Consider the following 19,698-nt stretch of genomic DNA (forward strand, 5'->3'; position numbering starts at 1 on the left):
ATATACTGTATAATATAAAAACACAGTAATGCCCTTTAGGTTTTAATTAGGAGAATATCTTGTAAAAATGGTATAAATAGTGCTGTGAATCATTAAAGCATTGCCGAAGCTACTATACATTTTAATCACGATTCAGTTTATTATTTATCATGGTGTCTGCTCTTCCAATTCAGAGTTGCACAGCATCTCAGACAGAACTGTGTTGGAATAGGCAGATGTTAACACTTCTGAGCTTGGAAGCGAGGACAACCCAGACAAACCTAAAACTATTTCCATTTCCTTTTCCCTGACAGTTTGACAGTTTTTAAGAAATACGTAGTCATACCGACTTGATAGTGAATTGAGTAGTAAGATATCCAGCATATTATTTGAAATATTTCTAGTATTTTGTTTGATATCTTTACATTTTTTTTGTTTTCAAAAGGAAAATCAGATCACTTACAATAATAATAATAAAAAACAGCATATTGCTACCTTATGCTTTTTAATCATGGAGATGGTTGAACTTGGAACACTGTATTTCTTAGCGAGTTTAGTAAAGCTAACACTGCTCTCATATTTCGCTATTGTCTCCTTCTTAACTTCTACTGTAAGCCAAACAAGTTCTCGTTTAAGTGTACCAACCTTTTAGACCAAGGGCGTCGAGTTTCACTGATTTCGAGTTTAAGGGACGTCGAGTTACAAGGTATGACTGTAATCGTAACTTGTCTTACAATTTAATTGTAACTGTTAATTAAAGTTGCCTAAATATATCACAAAATACAAATACTGCTTTATACCAAACTTATGTTTTTCAGTCTATGATTGATTGGTAGATATCAATCAGATAACAACATATATCAATCCCTGGATTGGGCAGTTCTGGATGAAAGATAATAGCCCCAGTTGGCCCCTCCTTCATTTTCCTTATGCTTAGTTCACACTACACGATTTTTGACATGATTTCCAACTGGTCGGCGCTAGATGTGGCAGCTCGGAAGCAACTCTGCGTTCGCTCGGGGCTCGAAACTCGGCTCTCGATTGCTATGTGTGAACTGTTCAACAACTCGATCCGATCAGTTTGCCAATTGCCAATCGAGAAAAATATCTAGCATGTTAAATATCTGAACCAGTCGCTGACTCAGAATTGTGTAGTGTCAAAGTCGTTGCGAGCAGGTTGCGAGTGGCAGCAAGTGCTATGTCGAACTACAGCCAATGAGAACGCAAGATACGGGGTGAGGTAAAACCCGGGGGAGGAGTGTAAACACATGGGACGGGCGTAATATAGTTTCTATCAGAATACATCCGCACAACTCACCACAGAACAGACGATCCCTGCTGGTCGCGTAGCCCAATCCACTCGGATGCATTTATTTTTCCTACTTGATTTTACGCTGCACATCTGCGCACAAACAACTTTGATTGCTCGCTTATTGTTAACGTGCATTTTTGGAAGTGGTATCATTAAACCCCTCGTCACTTCTCACACGTGTTGTTGTGACAAAACGTAGTTTGGGAGACCAGATAGACTCACCTGCGATTCCTCCCGGTGATAGATGGTGTAGTGTGTGACCCCCTATCGCCGATCAGTCGTGTAGTGTGAAATACACGACTTAAAAGTCTCCGGATTGCAAGAGATCTAGTCATGTAGTGTGAACTTGGCATTACTGACCTGAATCTTAGTGTCTGATTGGCTGACTTAAAATGATGTCACTGTGTAGTTCTGCAGCTGCTACAAAAGATCATTCCAGCCCTGCTGTCACAGTGTACTGTGTAATTTCCTGAATTCAATTCATAACAAAACCACCACATTAGTTCATATAGTGAGTAGAATGTGAATTTGAACACATCTTCCTGTTTATACTGCACAGTCTTCTCGGGGAGAGGTGCTAAAGGCGGAGCTCCGTAACAGATCGAGACAGTTGACCAGGATGAGCGCTCCGGTTAGATGCCTCCAGCGTCTGGTAATGGGATTTTTCATTTTGTCGAGGCCGATCTGAAGCTCCTGGAGCACATCCCTGTAGCTATCGCCAATCTGGGCTGCCCATGTTACAAGGAAATCATATGCCGGCTTCCACATGGCCTGAAACAGCAGAGCAAATCAAAGTATAATAAATGTGAACACAAAACAGCAATGTGTACATTTTTTTAACCACCACACTCAGCTGCCTACATTTTTTTATGAGGATAGTGATCCAAAAACATGAACAATGTTCAAATTCACATAAAATGATTTATTATAGGAGAAGAAGTGGTGTTCTTATATCAAAAGGGTAACCTGACGTTTTTGGGGCACAGTCATGCTGGAACTGAGCAGTGCATTTTCCAAACCATTAATAGTAGAAAAAATATCATTTGTTGATAAATTTGAACGGTGGTACAGTGTTTTGGTGGGTAGCACTGTCGTCTCACAGCAGGAAGGTCCTGGATATGATTCCCAGGTTGAGCGGTCCAGGAGTTTGCATGTTCTCCCCGTGTCAGCCTGGGTTTCCTCCAGGGGCTACGGTTTCCTCTCACAGTCCAAAGACATGCAGTCAGGTTAATGGAAGAGACTAACATTTATCTTAGATGTGTGTGTGTGTTTGTCCTGCAATGGACTGGCCCCCTGTCCAGAGTGTTTCTGTGTGCCTTGCGCCCATTGAGAGCTGGGATAGACTCCAGCATCCCCCGCAACCCTGATTAGGATAAGAGGCTTAGAAAGTGTGAGGGATAGTGAGTGAGGGATAAAGTTGATTTTTTTACACCTGTTAGCTATTGGTGTGCCTGAAACATCTGAGCTCAATAATTAACAGGGGTATCCATACACTATCGTTATACTGTGCTACTGTACATTTAGATGTAATTAGCTATGTCTGGATGTCAAATTTCAATAATGATTATTATATCCATAGAACGTAATTACAAAAAGGGAACTTTTCTGCATGTCAGATAAACACTGATGTCTCTGTTAGAATGCTAAGGTTTCACATTACTACCCTCTCATGAATCCAATATTTATTTACACTGTCAGGTCTTCAAGACGGATCTTGGCTGAGTTTAAAGATGTCTGCCTATCTTATCACAGAACAATCTCTGGATGTTTCCTGTGAAGTTGTGCAACTTCCTGGATAAGTTATCATTTTTTGGCAGGCTGGTCACTCCTGAGTAGATACACCGCTGCTCCAAGTTAGGTTAGTAATACTAGAAATACTACTAAATAATACATAATGTGGCTTTGTTTATGTTCATTGGGATTTTAAAGTCATGTTTTACACTTTGGTAACATTCATGACAGGGCAGGTAGAAACAGTTTACACATGATTCATCAGATCAAGTTAAATGTCCATGTCACCTAATTACATGTCTATGGACTGTGGGAGGAAACTGCAACTTCCGGAGAAAACCCACACTGATACAGGGAGAACATACACACACAACTCTGTTTCTGTTGTTTTACCCCGAGGTGGTTCTGATGGAAACCTGTTTAACCGCCCGAGGTTAAGGATTGATGTCGAGACGACCGGGCAAGCGATGCTGATCCTGCTGGATGTGACAAGCCTGGAGTATTTGCACCAAGAATGACAAGAACTCAATACAGACTTCATTACATTCTGAACTGAATAATAACTCTATTATTATTAATAACTCTATTATTATTTATTTACTTATTGCCAGTTATAACTTTTAGTTCATTTAATTCTCTGTTTGTATGATTTGTGTAAATCCTATTTATTTAAAGTATCCCCCAGGCCACCCAAGAAGGATGGGCCCTGCTGAGTCTGGTTCCTCTCAAGGCTTCTTCCTGTAATTTTCAGGGAGTTTTTCCTTGCCACAGTCGCCCTCGGCTTGCTCAACAGGGGTTTTTGTATCTGTTGGTCCTGGATTTTGTAAAGTTGCTTTGAGACAATGTCTTGTAAAAAGCGCTATATAAATAAAGTTGACCTGACTTGACAACTCCACACATAAAAGACCCGGACTGCTCTATTTAATTTGTACCATACACTGTATGCTTGGACTGCACCTCCCTGCACTTTCATTCTATCTATCTATCTATCTATCTATCTATCTATCTATCTATCTATCTATCTATCTATCTATCTATCTATCTATCTATCTATCTATCTATCTATCTATCTATCTATCTATCTATGTTATTCACTTCTTAATCTTTTAGATTATAGCATAGTCTTTCTGTAAAAATGTTAAGGTGACTAACTGAAGGATTATCTGAACTGTCTTATTGGTTATATCTGGTGACTTGGTTGATTTTTCAATTAGGGAGTCAATAAATTTTTCACAAGGATAATTTGAATGTTAAATAAGTGTGTTTCTTAACATAAGCAACCCAAAAGGGGGCATTAACTGTTACCTCGCTCTCCACAACCCCGTCGATGTCTCGATGAGGAGCTTCGTAGGCATCCATCTGTTTGCGTGACACTTTGGATAGTTTTTCGGCGAGTTCCCTCCAGCGGCCAGCCACTTCCACCGCTGTGGTGAGAAGTGCAAAGTCCTTCACCAGACGAACCACCAGGCCCTGACAGTCAAGCTTTAACAGAGCCTTAAAATAGAAAAAAAGACACCTTTTTCATCATATTGTAAAAACTACATAAACACATCCTATAATTATGGAGTCCAGGTGTTTTAGTCACGGGATCCACAAAACTATGGTTTGATGAATTTGGTGTGGAACTTCAGTGTCCTTTACAGAGCCCTGACCTCAACCACAATGAACATCTTGGGAGAAATTGGAACACTGATTGTGAGCCAGGCCATCAGATTTAACATCAGACCCTGACCGAAATGCTCTAAATGACTAAACAGGCACAAATTCCCACAGACACACTTTAGAGTTTTGCTGCTAGTAGACTGTTACAATTCTAAAAGAGAGTGGCAAGAGTGAGTAGTGTGTCCGAATACGTAGTATAGGATACCTATTGCATGAGCAGCCATTGAGTATGCAAATATACACAGCAGTCCAATAATCTATCACAGTGGTAGCTCAGCGGTTAAAGTACAGGACTAGTAACTGGAGGGTTGCAGGTTCAAGCCCCACATCTGCCAGGTTGCTGCTGTTGGGCCCTTGAGCAAGGCCCTTAACCCTCAATTGTTTGCAATGTATACAACCTCAGCTGTAAGTCGCTTTGGATAAAGGTGTCTGCTAAATGCTGATAATGTAATGTAATGTAATGTAAATGTGTCCCATAATTCAACTGGAGCTGCTAAGGTGTTCAAAGCTGAAGAAGAAAAGATGGCGTAACATTATGATTGTGTTCAACCCTAAATAAAATTGTAAAAATATAATAATATTTTGCCGAACTGTGTTGATGTGATGTCATGCATCACGTGACGTTGGTAAGATGGCGGATGTAGAACTTACTGCTAACTGCTTTACCGGCCTAGCAGTGCGCACTACTTCAAATTTAGTACTTAACTGTTTAAATATGCGATTTCAGACACAGCCATAGTTTTGGAATAGGATGTCTAACAAGATCCTAGTCAGGCGTCCACATACTTCCGGACATATAGTGTATGCGCTACACTACTAACCCTGACTGTTTACAATGAATTTTAATCTTTTCATTTCATGTAGACTCCTTGCTGTTTGCCTGTTACATGTGCATTACTGTCATTTGCAGCGCTCCTTGATACACAGGAAGAGCAGCTGAGTGTTTTGATAAGTGGCCAGATAACGCAGTTAGCAAAGGATTACGTGCTACCGCGAGCATAGGGCGCCAAGGCCCTCCCAAATGGAAATATCAGAGGAAGAAGGAATATCCTGCTGGAAGGGCTGGAAAAAGACTACTGTTTTTTTCACTTTTAACTCAGCTTGGTGCTTCCTGCAATGTTCAGAGGTGGACAAGAGTTCTGTAGGAATATTATGGGCTTTCTGAAAATTCGCCTCCCACTGCTGGAACTCTTAGACTAGCTTTATAGCAGCGTGTGACTGAAAACAGCTCTGTTGTTTGTCTGATGTTTAAGAAATAGTGATGCAGGATTCACTCATGCTAAGCTCTGGGACCTTCAATTCGAGTTGCCTAGACTGGAATGTTAGGTATGAGAGGGAATTGGTGGGAGGTCTAGCTCTAATAACCTAGATCTACTCAAGGATCAGACCCACACAACTTAGCTTTGAAATAATTTTGCTAAAACGTCCTAAATTAGTTTCCAAAATGATCGATTTACAGTATAGATATTTACGTTTATTGGCTATTTGCTGCTGTCCATCTTTTTTTAAACTGTACTGGCTAAGACAAAGGGAATTCATTAACATTAACATGGTATAAGTCATTCCAGCGCTTGGCAGAGCTAGACAAATTCTTTGCTGATACGACATGTTTATTCTGCTGGCCAATTTCTGTGTTATCAATGTGTTGCAATACTAGCCTAGTGCTAGAAATATAACCCACAAGTGCAGTCGTTGTCTATTTTAATTGTAATAGTAACAAAGAACTGAATAAAACTGAATTTAACAAGTCAATGTCATCAGGATTAATTCTTTTCCAGTTTCAATTGTTCAAAATAATTCCTAATTATTTATTTATGCATTGGTCATACAAGGCCCACATTTTCTACTGTCAAGTCAAGTCAAATTTATTTGTATAGCGCTTTTTACGATAGACATGGTCTCTAAGCAGTTCTAGGGCGGCACAGTGACTAAGTGGGTAGCACTGTCGCCTCACAGCAAGAAGGTCCTGTGTTCGATCCCCAGGTGGGGCAGTCTTGGTATTTTCTGTGTGGAGGTTGCATGTTCTCCCAGTGTCCGTGTAGGTTTCCTCCGGGTGCTCCGGTTTTCTCCCAGTCCAAAGACATGCAAGTGAGGTGAATTGGAGACACTAAATTGTCCATAACTGTGTTCGATTTAACCTTGTGAATTTATTAAACTTGTGTAATGAGTAACTACCGTTCTTGTCATGAATGTAACCAAAGCGTAAAACATGACGTTAAAATCCTAATAAACAAACAAACAAACAAACAAACAAAGCAGCTCTACAGAATCCAGGACCGACAGACCAAAAACCTCTGCTGAGCGAGCCAAGGGTGACAGTGGTAGGGTAAAACTCCTTAAAACTACAGCAGGAAACCTTGATAGGAACCAGACCCAGCAGGGACCCGTCCTCATAGGGTGTATCTATGTAGCATTTAAAGTAAATAATTAAATAAAGCCAAAAGGGCATAAAAGATTAGCCAAAGCAAAACCCACATATGACAGTAAGGGATCTGCAGGAAGGTTTAGCTGGCACAGGACTCATGGTTGAGTGTTCTAACGATTGCACAAAAAAGATTTGCATAACAAAGCTTCATAAGAATGAAACCTTAGCACATCAGTGAACTTCGGAAAACTGAAGCATGGAAACAAGCAGTGGACTAATAAAATAAAAATAAACTCTTGAGGCACAATCACCAAAAATATGTTTGAGAGTAAAAAAGGAGCAGTGTTGAATGCTTAAGCATGACGTCGGATCTATTAAGCATTGGGGTTCCATGGCAGGCAGTTGCACAGGAAACATTACACAGGGTACTAAAATAGCAAATCAGCAAATTCTATATTTAACATAGACACAAATTTAAATAATTTATTTTATTTCATTAATCTGGTAAAGGTTAGCATCATGGTGGGTTCACCCTGGAAACGATGAGCGCAAGGCAGGAATACGCTGGCCAAGGACCAAGGTGTCAATTCATTGCAGTGCTTTGGCCATTCCTACCCTTCAGGCATAGCCAATAATGGTGGTCTAGCATAATAGATCGTAGAAAAAAATCTGTATAAACATAATTTGCTGTAGTGCTAGTATTTACTTTTCTGGTGTCTAGAATTCAATTAATTAAATGTAATTTGACAAGGACTGCCAGAACTTTTAGACATAAATATAGGTGTTTAGGCGTCCTGATCAACTTATTAACGGTGTGCAGGTTTTATTGGTAAAGGGTGTCGCCTGTTGCACCCAGACCTCCTGTTTAGATGTGAACAATGAAAAAAGGAAATGTGCTGAGCCAAGATTCTCAACAAGACACGCACACCCGGCCTTCCGGCACCTTACTTCACTACAGAACAGAATCTCGACTCTGTATGTGTTTGGTCTTGGTGCTAATTCTGAGGTAGTTCTGACATCCTAACATGTTTTATGCATATTATACACCGATCAACCATAACATTAAAACCACCTTCTTGTTTCTACACTCACTGTCCATTTTATCAGCTCCACTTACCATATAGAAGCACTTTGTAGTTCTACAATTACTAACTGTAGTCCATCTATTTCTCCACATCCACATCTTTTTAGCCTTCTTTCACTCTGTTCTTCAATGGTCAGGACCCCCACAGAGCAGGTATTATTTAAGTGGTGGATCATTCTCAGCACTGCAGTGACAATAACATGGTGGTGGTGCGTTAGTGTGTGTTGTGCTGGTATGAGTGGATCAGACACAGCAGCGCTGCTGGAATTTTTAAATACCATGTCTACTCACTGTCCACTCTATTAGACTCTCCTACCTAATTGGTCCACCTTGTAGATGTAAAGTCAGAGACGATTGCTCATCTATTGCTGCTGTTTGAGTTGGTCATCTTCTAGACCTTCATCAGTGGTCACAGGACGCTGCCCACAGGGCGCTGTTGGCTGGATGTTTTTGGTTGGTGGACTATTCTCAGTCCAGCAGTGACAGTGAGGTGTTAAAATTGCAGAAGATCACAAGAATGTTCTTTTAAGTTTCTACACCAAAAATAAGAAGAAGCACAGAATATGTCTTTTTTGGGGCTGCTTTGATTCCTGGAGACTTCACTAAAAAAGACAATGCAGTAAAACTTATACCAACTAATCCTACAGGGGGATGTCAGATTAGTGGTCCTTCAAGAGAAGTTAAATGATGCAACAAGACGACCAAACCACACATCATTAACCAAGAGTGTCTGAGGGAGTTCAGTCTAAAGAGCATTTGTGAGGTCAGGAACTGATTCTGGTTCAGTTTAAACCAACAATATTTATTGGGGTTGGGGTCACAGCTCTGTGCAGGTCACTGACATTCCTCTACAACAAACTTATCAAACCATGACACTATAGACCTTGTTTTTAAGTGCAAAGGCACAGGCATGCTGAAATGGAAATGGAAAAAAAGCAGTTGCCAGTAAAAGTTTGAAGTACAGAATTAATTTGATGTTAAAATATTTAAACTCAAAATATTTGAAGGCATGTCATTATACTTTTAGCCGTAAGTGCAGACAGTATACATTAGGACAGTTGTAGCCTAGTGGTTAAGGTACCAAACTAGTACAAGGTTGCTGGTACAAGCCCCACCACTGCCAGGTTGCCACTGTTGGACCCTTAAGCAAGGCCCTTAGACCTCAGTTGCTTGGAAAATACACTGTCACAGTACTGTAAGTCGCTTTGGATATAAAGCGTCTACTAAATGCTGTAAATGTAAATAAAGCTAACAGTTCAATAACATTTTACTGAAACGTAAAACATAATGACGTTTCCTTAAACAGAAATCAAATTATTAATCATCTAACTAAAGCCAAGTAATAAATAATCATCCAGTTTATGCTTTTGGTTGGAAAGCTTTAATTGCTGTGATGAATTCTGTGTCTGGAAAAATAGCCTTTCACGTACAGCATGTTTGGGACAGCTCTGGCAGTCACGGGTCTGACAGTAAGTAGACTGAACTGTAAGGGCACATTCAAAAAACCCAGTTTGCCACTGACCTTTTAAAAGCACGTGAACAAAACTTATCGTATTAAAACAACGACCAGGAAATTTTATTAGTGAAGAGAGGTTTAGTGTTCCTAAGTGTCACTCATTTAATACATTAAACCACGTTACGTTTTTTTAATGATAAGCATTTTAGACTCTCGGAAAGCTGATTCTCACAATTTCTCAGCAACCCGAGCTATAACACAAGTTTAAAAGAAAAACAATGAGAAAAATACAGCTAAACACAAATACATGTTTGTCACTTTCAGAGTAAATTTGATGGTTATTTCACACAAATGCATGTTTGTCTCATATTCACACTTGATGATGTTTTACCTTTTGTCAGTGTCTAGTTCAGTGGTAGGCAAACTATGGCCCGCACTGAGCCCTACTACCCCTCTGAAGTCGCCTATCTTGCCAGCGTGATCTAACCACTTGTCTGGTTTATAACGTCACACGTATACTAGTAACTTATGTTGAAAGTGCTGCTTAAAACGCTGAATTGTTTTTTTTAGACGGCGATACACCAAGTATCAAAGTAAACAAAGTAAACAAAGATAAAAAGTAATAAACAATACATTCAAAAAGTCACATTCATGCTTGTGTTAACGTGCACATAATTGGATGAGTCTGGCATTTTATTTATATTAAAAAATTAATCTTTTTTTATCATGTATAAAAAAATTAGTTCCAAACCCCCGCACCCACCTGGCCCGTCTGTCAATTTTTAAAACCCAGTGTGGCCCTTGAGCCGAAAAGTTTGCCCACCCCTGATCTAGTTCATAATTTGATTTACATTTAACTAACAGGGGTTAAATATCTATGAAAATAATGCACATAAAGTTTAAAATGCTTGATCAGTACATACCATCATGAGCTCCTTCTGGAAAGACTTCCCTACTCTTCCGTTAGCTCCATTGCAGTCCTCTTTAAGCTTCTCCAAAACAGAGGCCACTTTTTCAGGTTCACTGTCTGGCTCGGTTCGGCAAAAGTACGACAGAGGAAGGTTGACATAGCCCAAAGCATCTGCAAAAGCTCTCCAGTTGCTCACATTTTCCATCAGTTCGGTCCTCACCGAGGCATACATGTAGGTAAGGCATTTGCAAGAATTTAGGATTTGGTCTAAAAGCAGAGCAGATGTAAGATCAGGTCCTTTAAAAGTAGGTGGTTTGACTTTCCCCATTATAAGAACGTTCTTTGCATTTATGAGTCCTATCTTTCCACGATAGTATGCGATGTACCACTCCTTGTTCCACAGATGCCCCTTAAGTTTGATTTTTTCCTCACTCAAAAGTGCCACCTCTTCTCCTTTCAAATACTCGAGTAAATACTGTTTCTTTTGCTGTCGAAGGACAGATTTGAGCAGCTTCCCGAACTTGAGGGTTTTGACCGGTCTGTCCTGAAACACAGGGTATTTTGTGGGTGCCACCGAAGAAGATAGCGTAATTCTGTTATTTACATCTTTTTTCTTCAAAAAGCGCCTCTGCACACTGCTTGCTGCTACCTTTGGTGGAGGCAGTGGGGTCTGAACACAGAACTGGGCGAGGGTACGTTCCTGGTCGTCTTTGACCTGAACACGCAAGGTAAAGTCCGAGATGTTGGCTGAATCGCGGGCAGATATGAAGTAGACGAGATGGGATACTTTGCCAAGTTTGAGCTGAAAACCCCTCACCACTCTTGTCTGCTCGCTTACTTTTACTTCAAAGTTTGAGATGTTGGAATACACACCAACTTGAAGGTCTTGAGGCTTTGCAAGGACAAACTGGTGTTTCCCCCAGAGCTGGAAGGACACTGGTGGAGAACAATGCGCCTGCTTGTTAGACTCACTGACTAACAGGTTTTGTGGGGCGCAATCATGACCGAACAGGGCAACGACTGTCTTGAAGGATGGGTGGATATGTTTGGGGCCATATACCCCAAGTGTAACTTTCTTCACAACATGTTCCCAGACTGTATTATATGGGGTAAGAACTTTGGCTTGGGCAACAACCGACACGTACATGCAGGGCTCCAAATTTTCCAGAGTTACTTGGACTGTGTCTCTATACATGTAGACATCAGGAACTGGAACGTAGGGTCCTTCCTTGCAGTCGCTCCGGACACAGATTACTTCTGCCTTTTGTCGACTTTCCATCTTGACTACGACGGATACTTTCATCTCCAGGGTTACAGTGGTTTTAGTTTCCAGATTACTGAGCTTGATCTCCACCACTGGGCTGACGGTAGTACATCTGTCATTGTTAAGCTCTAACGGTGGATCTAGAAGAGCCTTCAAAGATATTTGCTGGGTGTCACCTGGTGCAACATGACCTTCTGGGACATGCATGCTGATAGTAGTGTAAGGTAACTGCACAGTACCACCAGAGCTATCTAGCTTACAAAACATATGCGTTTCTATTGGTTGTGTCTGACCCCATCCAGGACTTTGCCCTATTGAATCAAGGTCCTGGCAGGATCTTGCGAGCTTCCGGTGGCTTAACCAGGCACTTTTAAAGTCCTCTCTACTTTGAAACTCTTCAGGTGCAGGTGATTTCAGACCACCAAAGAAACTCAACAACTCCTGAGGTGAATCTGCCTGGGATTGCAAAATGGACAGTTCTGACAAGCTGTAACAGCGCTTGCTCCTGTAAAATGGATTGTCTCTACGAAGAACTGGAGCTTTGGGATCAAATATATTGCTTCCAAACCTGTTCATGTTAATACTGTTGCTTGGACTCTGGATGCTATTTTGATCATCTGTGCTCTGCAAAGAACCCTCAAGGAATGGGTTCAAAGACATTCGCTTAGTTACGAAAAGGTTCCCGTTTTGAGAAACTGTGGGTTTTTTGAACTCTGACCACTCTCCACGTTGCTCCAGCTCTTTACTCTCAGCTGTAGATATGTCACACAGGCTGTCAATCATGCCACTGTCACAGGATGAAAACTCTCGATGTTTGACAGCCTGGACGTAGGCGGCCGGGATGTAACCCATTTCTTTGTAATTATGGGCGTACCACCACTCTCCGGCAGACGTGTCAAGAACATAAAGCCGGTCTCCTTTACAAAACTTTAGGGTGGTCAAAGTTGATGGACAGTAATCTTTAATGGCGATGACTTCTCTGGCCGATTCAACTGAGGCAGTGGCATCCAGTCGTAAAGAACTAGGCGTGGGCACTGAAAATGAAGAATTAAGTTACCACAAAAATAGCATGTTAGAGCAAAAATATAATAAATGAATTCAGAGATGTGTAGCATTGCCTTATGTTTACTCCATTACATGAATTGTGTCTATGCTTGATTTTTTTTTGTAATAGACATAAGATAGTTTCTCAGTAATATACACACGCTCTGAATCATGGTTTGAACATACACTATATGGCCAACAGATTTCAGATTACTGACCTTGATCACCACTTGGATGACAGTAGTACATGTCATTTGTCATGCTTATGCTCTAAGGGTCTGTCCGAAAACCTAGTGATCTCTCTACATAGACTGCATTTTATGTCATCCTACAAGTGCTCCCAAAAAGAAAATCCGAATTCTTAGATACCTTAAAATGCTCCCTACTAAGGTGCCTTACTTCAAAGTGATTATCTGACTGAATAATGAGGGAGCATCCCATGCTTTCCTTGCGGTGAAGAGAAGCTGACCATTTAGTGTGGCACAACTTTTCTCACAAAAAATATGGCAGGCGAATGGGGAACAACAGACTTATTTACATTCTTTTTGAATGTAAATAAATTATCATAGATTTTTAATTTGTATAAAGGTGTACAAGTGTCATTCATTTGCAAATTTGGGCTTGTCAGTGACAGTTTAAAATTTTCGGTACACAAAGGGAGATGTTAGCTGGCTTGCTTGCGGGTTTGCGGCCTCAGCCCATTTGTTTGAATGGCCTGAGGCTAACTGTCGTAATTGCCGTAATTGCTGTCTTAATAATCTGCCTTAGGAGTTCAATGTCTTATTAGAATCCTCTCTATTTAGGCAGCTGCCTAGGTAGCTCACTAGGTTTTGGGACAGACCCTCAAGAGTAGATTTTGCAGTGACTTCAAAGATATTTGCTGGGCACACCTGGTGCAACATGGCCTTTGGAAACATGCATGCTATTAGTGGTGTAAGCATTTGGATATCTGACCATGAGCTTGATGGACAAGCTGTTTTGAAATTTGTATCCTTGCCACCACCAACTTCGCTGCTGTAACCGGCTCCACATTGTGTGGTCGGATATTTTTGTTGGACAGGAAGGCCAGTCTCTAAGCTCAGTGCCACTTTATGTAAATTTAAGAGCATTTAAATATTATATGCTAAAATATTCAGTATTTATTCAGTATCTGTTGAATTGGTTATTTAGATAACTGATTTTAAAGTAAAACTTTCACTTTAAAATGACCTTTTCCTTGCCAACTTCTGAATTTAAAGTATTTAAGTATTTCAATTTATGCAGTATTTTCAGGTTTAATGTAAAAAAAAAGGGTAGGTAATAAAACCAAACCTTTAAGATTGTTGAGCGTGGCTTCTGACACCCCCGAACTAATTTCAATGAGCGTTCCCTCAGACTTGCAGCGTGGAAATGCATTGTTGTTTGCAGATCGTATCCGATGGGCAGCCATGCTTAGTTTTCCTGCTGCGCATTCCCTCTTCTGTCAAGTAGCTTGTCCCATTGCAGAAACTGTCTTCTGTACTGTCTGCTGTGGAAACAGACCTTCACAAACACTAATAATTAACATAAGTCATTTCATAAATACACAATATGGCAAAAAGAAAATGGACACCCTTCTTTCTTGGGTGTTTGGGCTTTACTGCTATGAGGTGTATAAAATCAATTATATGCTTCCAATATTCTGGCAAACATTTAAAAAATAGCTATGCATGTGTGCTCAATAAAGAAATTATTTAATAAGTTTAGTGTAGAAGAAATCCAGTGGTCTAAACAGAGCCCTGACATCAACCCCAGACCTTTGGGATGAACTTGAATGCCAAACATGATCAGTGCCGGAACTCCACAGTGTGAGCGTCTAAACAAAATTGATACTGATGAACTTGACTGATTCCCTGTGCCTCACTAGTTATTGCAGCTTTACTAACATGCCGGTGCCTCTCTACATGTGTATACAAAAAAATTATAGTGAACTGTAATTGTGGAAATGCTTGTGCTTGACCTATGTGTTTAAAACATTGTAGAACATTCTGAGAACACATAAAAGCTTAGAAAAAATATTTTCAAAATGTTCACAAATTGTTTCATTAGACTCCCATATCACCCTGCCTTTCAGTCTGTATGTATACACCTATTTTAAAATCCTATTATGGAACAAAAGTACAATGAATCAGTGGTTGCAAAAGTGCATTTTGTTGGACTCTAAATGATTAGCACCTTTAACTGTATCCTTTCTTCATGTAAGCTTAGCAAACCTAACAGTCAGATTCGTTTCGAAACTAGTTGCATAATTATTGCAAAATGTGTTGCATGTCAGTGTAGTTCAAACTATAAACAAAAAAAATGCTACGCTACTTTGCCATGACATGTCATGGAAAAAACACAAAGGTGAAAAAAAAAATATTTGCCCGAGTCTAGACATGTTTCCCTGCCTCATCCCTGTAGTTTTCAAAAGCACTGAAGCACAAACAAAAGTTTCGGTTTGAGGAAAGCCTGAGATTTAACTTCCCTAATCCTATATGGAATAGAATTGAATCATACGTTTACATGGTTTAATTTTTTAAATTGTGATAAAAAAGATCTCCTTTACACTACATACATGCAATGTACACTATGAAAGCATTGGGACCCATCTCGAGAATTAACATCAAGCCATTAATACTGAGCAATAATATCAAGCCATTAATATTGATAATTAATATCAAGCCCCTAATAATGATCATAAATATCAAACATTAATATTGAGCCATTAATATCAAGCCCCTAAAATCAATCATAAACATCAAACCATTGATATCGAATATATATATATTATAATATATTATTATATATATATTGTATATATATATATATATATATAATTTTATTTTCCTCTTTTTTCCACAATTTTGATCCCTCAGTCTAGTCGTGTCCAATTACCCGTCCTCTATACTGATTCGACCCTTCACTGCTGACTGAGGACGCCTCTCAACTGATATGCACCCCCGATACGCACAGTCAGTACAGACTGCATTTTTCACCTGCACGAGTCGAGTTCATACACTTCACGGGCACTGTGTACGGAGGGCCACACCCACATCAGCATTATTCCTCAGCCCTGTGCAGGCGCCATCAGTCAGCCAGCAGGGGCCGCAGTCGCACCAGCTATGAGGACCTATGATCCGACTTCTCTTACCCTCTAACCCTGAACAACAGCCAATGTTCATGCAGCCTCCCAGCCCAGTCGGAAAGGCAGAGCTGAGATTCGATACGATGTATTCGAAACCCCAACTCTGGTGAGCTAGCGTACTTTACCGCTGCGCCACCTGAGCGATTTCGAATATTAATATTGAGCCATTAATATTGAGTTTGCAATCAACTAAATAACAAATGTACTAATGCTTGAGGTGTGCTAAGTGTCCTTTTTAGCCTGATCTCAGACTGAGTACGCTCTTCAGGAGCACATGCCAATGGTTACCATGGGTACCACCTTACCAAAGAAAAGAATTTCCTCAAGAGGATCTTCAGACAAATAGCTGAGTGGAACACAGAAGGTCCAGCAAAAATACCCTTTTATTAGTTCTTTGTTTGCTCTGAAATGGTAAACCCAAGTGTTTTGAACACTGATCACAGCTTGTAAAATGAATATGCCATGCAAATTTATAATTTTAATTTCGTTTATGTGAAAATTCCAGAGCTGCCTTTAAGCACCAACTGTTGCCTGTAGGCAATAAGCTGGTAGGGCATCCATTCCAAGACACTAAACATGGAGTTGCCCTAGCCTCTTCTGTTCTGGGAAGTCTTGACCAAAATTGTGCATGTGACTATGGGAATTTGAGACCACCTGTTACCTGATGGTAAAGCAAATGGCCTAGCTTCCAACTGACATTCCAATTTATTCCAGAGGTGTTCAGTAGGGATAAGGTCAGAAAAGCGAGATTTATAAAACTCAAGACTGGCTGTGATAAATTGCTAAGTCAGCTTGTTAGCTAAATAATACCGTTTTACAATTAATTCATGTTTCCAATAATTCATTCAGCATCAGAAATTTGACTGTGTGTAAGTTAGGGCTGGGCGGAATGACCAAAAATTTGTATCACGGTATTTTTTAAAATTCTTACGGTTTCATGGTATGTTTTCTTTTTTTGTACTACTGGGACTTTTTATATGTCTGTGGCTTACTCTACTGTCCTAAGTACAGAATATAAAACGTTTTAAAATTACCATGTATATAATGAAGGTTTGCTTGGCCCCACAAAATGACACAATATATGATGGAATCAGTATGTGTGAGACTGTTGCAATAAATACAATTGTTATTGTTTATTTAATATTTAAGTATTGTATATTACCCTTAGCTCTCCCTTTTACAAATAAAATGACGTTTGCAAACTCCACTGTACAACTTGACCACAGGTCTGTTGCAGAAAAACAGATGACTTTATATATCTCCACTTCGCTCCAGTTCGCCTAAAACGTTGGTTAAGCAACTGACCTGAAGTATTTTCGCCCTGTCAGACATACCTGAAATCCTTTTCTTAATTATTGCTCTGAAAGCTTCATTCTCGACTGTCTATAAAGGAATATTATATAATTTGCTGCCTACTGAAGCCTACAGCTGTATTAAATGTGCTGCATATGGCAGTATTTGAAAAATCCATACGGTATGAGGAATCAAAGACGGTATACCGAATGTACCATCATACCGCCCAGCCCTAGTGTATGTAAATATGGCATAACATGCTTAAAGAAATCCTCTCAGGTCCTGTAATACTAATAACCTGCAAACAAAATGCATTTTGGCTTTGAGAGTTATGGCAAACTTGAATTAATTTAACGTCAAAAGTCTGAACTTGGAATGAAGCACTGTGCCAAAACAATGCTGTTTAAAGCCGGTATATTACACTAGGAATTTTACTGTTTTGTTGAAACAACTGTAATAGGCTAGAATTTGCATTATTCAATCTGGCTGAAGCAAAGAGAAAATGACAGGTACTTGGCATCTGATTTACTGGCAAAAGGGCAGGGAAAAGGGGGAAATGCCTGTGTGATGACTTCCTGAAAACTCTTCTCTCTGACAATCACAGTGGGTGAATCACTTCGACCTGCTGCAAAGACTGCCATTACAAAATACATGTAAAAATTAAATTCAAACACCAGGTTTGCCTGCATTTACTCGAGGAACAGGTTTGTTTGTTTGGATTTTAACGTCATGTTTTACACTCTTCGGTTACATTCATGACAGGAACGGTAGTCACTCATTATACAAGGTTTCTCAGTTCACAAGATTATATCAAACACAGTCATGGACAATTTTGTATCTCCAATTCACCTCACTTGCATGTCTTTGGACTGCAGGAGGAAACCGGAGCTTCCAGAGGAAACCCACACAGACACGGGGAGAACATGCAAACTGAAAGGACAGCAAGGACCCAGACCGCCCCACCCGGGGATCGAACCCAGGACCTTCTTGCTGTGAGACGACAGTGCTACCCACCGAGCCACCCTTAAAACATTTATTGCCTTGGTAAACTGGGTAGTTGCAAAACATTTGTTGCCTCAATAAGCAATAAACAAATGCACAAATTACCATAATTTTTATGATGATTCTTTTTAATTTAACCCTTTATTTAAGTTTTTCAATTAACTATGATTAACAAAAGCATAATCAAAATTTCTATTTAACTTTAGCCAACAGTTTGGGAAAGGTCCTTTCCTGATCCAGCATCACTGTACCCATTTGCACAAATCCAAGTCTCTAAAGACATAATTTGACAAGTTCGGTCAAACCCTAAAGGAACTGTGGTCTGCACAAAGCCCTGCTCTTTTTACTTAACAGGCACAAATTCCCACAGACAAATTCCAACACATTTGAGGAAAGCCTTCTCAGAAGAGTGTAGGATATAATAGTTTCATATCAATGCATATGCTTTTGAAATGACATGAACTGGACGCTCGTAGTCGGGTGTCCACATACTTTTGACCAAAATGTCTCTGTGAGGAGAATTTTTTTCTTCAGTTTTTAATTATTCCACTACTCTCTAGAATAGTGCTTGCAGTGTTTATTTGTGCCCATTTGGACTACATAAAATATTTAAAACAAATAGTTGTAAAAACAGCTACACAATATATAAATCAGTGCTAATGTTTCACACGGTATCAAAACTGTCAACAGTAACAAGAGCTTCGGTTTGAACATATAAACACATATAAAGACATAAAAATACATTTTTAAATACTGTAAACGTAACAGCAGGTTGTTGAACATTTAAATAAAAATAAACTAAAAGTAAAAAGGGTTTACTTACTTTAATAAATCCTAATTTAAATCAAATAGAATCCGAGAGAGATTATGCGCTGCCGTTATCCCGCTCTGAGGTAAACTAACGCCTCTCTGCTTCTCGTGCGCCAAGTTCAGTCCTGCAGCTCCGTGATTGGCTAAAGGAGAACGTGATTGACAGGTTAAATGTAAATAATCCCGCCCACTACAAGCTGCACATGTTGACACTTGCTTACCAGTACTCATTGTCAACATGAACTATTCTGTATACTACATATAAAAGCTTTAATTCACAAATAAAGTACAATTAAGCAAAAACGCAAACTCCAAAAGTATGAGGACACCCCTCCTAACCATTAATTTCGACTTTGTCAGTCACAAACATTGCTAACATGTATGTAAAGACGTGGTTTGACCAAGTTTGTGTAGAAATACTCAAGAAGCCTGCACCTTAACCATACTGACCCCATTTGGGATGAGTGGAGGCTGTTATAGCCACAAAAACTGAAATCACACCCTGGATAGAGCTGTAATCCATAACAGGCTGACACAACAGTTTTACACCAATCTACATTCTGCATTGATGTTGAGAGATGAAACTGAAGTACCTAGAGAAAGTAATAACTGTTACATTAATTATGATACTACAGTAATGG

General features: G+C 39.8%; 1 protein-coding gene across 2 annotated transcripts; it reads right to left on the bottom strand.

The window, feature by feature from the left end:
* Positions 1–1,764: 1,764 nt before the first annotated feature.
* Positions 1,765–19,136, bottom strand: sh3bp4 (SH3-domain binding protein 4). Of its 2 annotated transcripts, XM_063005999.1 has the most exons (5): positions 19,071–19,136; positions 14,119–14,328; positions 10,513–12,797; positions 4,328–4,516; positions 1,765–2,062 (listed from the first exon to the last, which is right to left on the bottom strand). In XM_063005999.1, exons 2-5 carry the CDS (start codon positions 14,234–14,236, stop codon positions 1,838–1,840), a joined length of 2,817 nt encoding a protein of 938 aa, XP_062862069.1. In that variant the 5' UTR covers positions 14,237–14,328; positions 19,071–19,136; the 3' UTR covers positions 1,765–1,837. The 2 variants fall into 2 exon arrangements, with proteins under 2 accessions (XP_062862069.1, XP_062862068.1); XM_063005998.1 differs by lacking the exons at positions 1,765–2,062; positions 4,328–4,516 and adding an exon at positions 9,509–9,616.
* Between the last annotated feature and the right edge of the window lie 562 nt (positions 19,137–19,698).

The sequence above is a fragment of the Trichomycterus rosablanca genome, chromosome 12 (genome assembly GCF_030014385.1).
Source record: "Trichomycterus rosablanca isolate fTriRos1 chromosome 12, fTriRos1.hap1, whole genome shotgun sequence".
NCBI lineage: Eukaryota > Metazoa > Chordata > Actinopteri > Siluriformes > Trichomycteridae > Trichomycterus > Trichomycterus rosablanca.

Excerpts from the sequence above, each read along its gene's own strand:
- sh3bp4 (XM_063005999.1), bottom strand. The coding sequence starts at position 14,236 with ATGGCTGCCCATCGGATACGATCTGCAAACAACAATGCATTTCCACGC. Across the intron at positions 12,798-14,118 it reads CACGCTCAACAATCTTAAAG|TGCCCACGCCTAGTTCTTTA; the intron begins GTTTGGTTTTAT and ends CTTCATTTTCAG. Across the intron at positions 2,063-4,327 it reads ACGGGGTTGTGGAGAGCGAG|GCCATGTGGAAGCCGGCATA; the intron begins GTAACAGTTAAT and ends CTGCTGTTTCAG.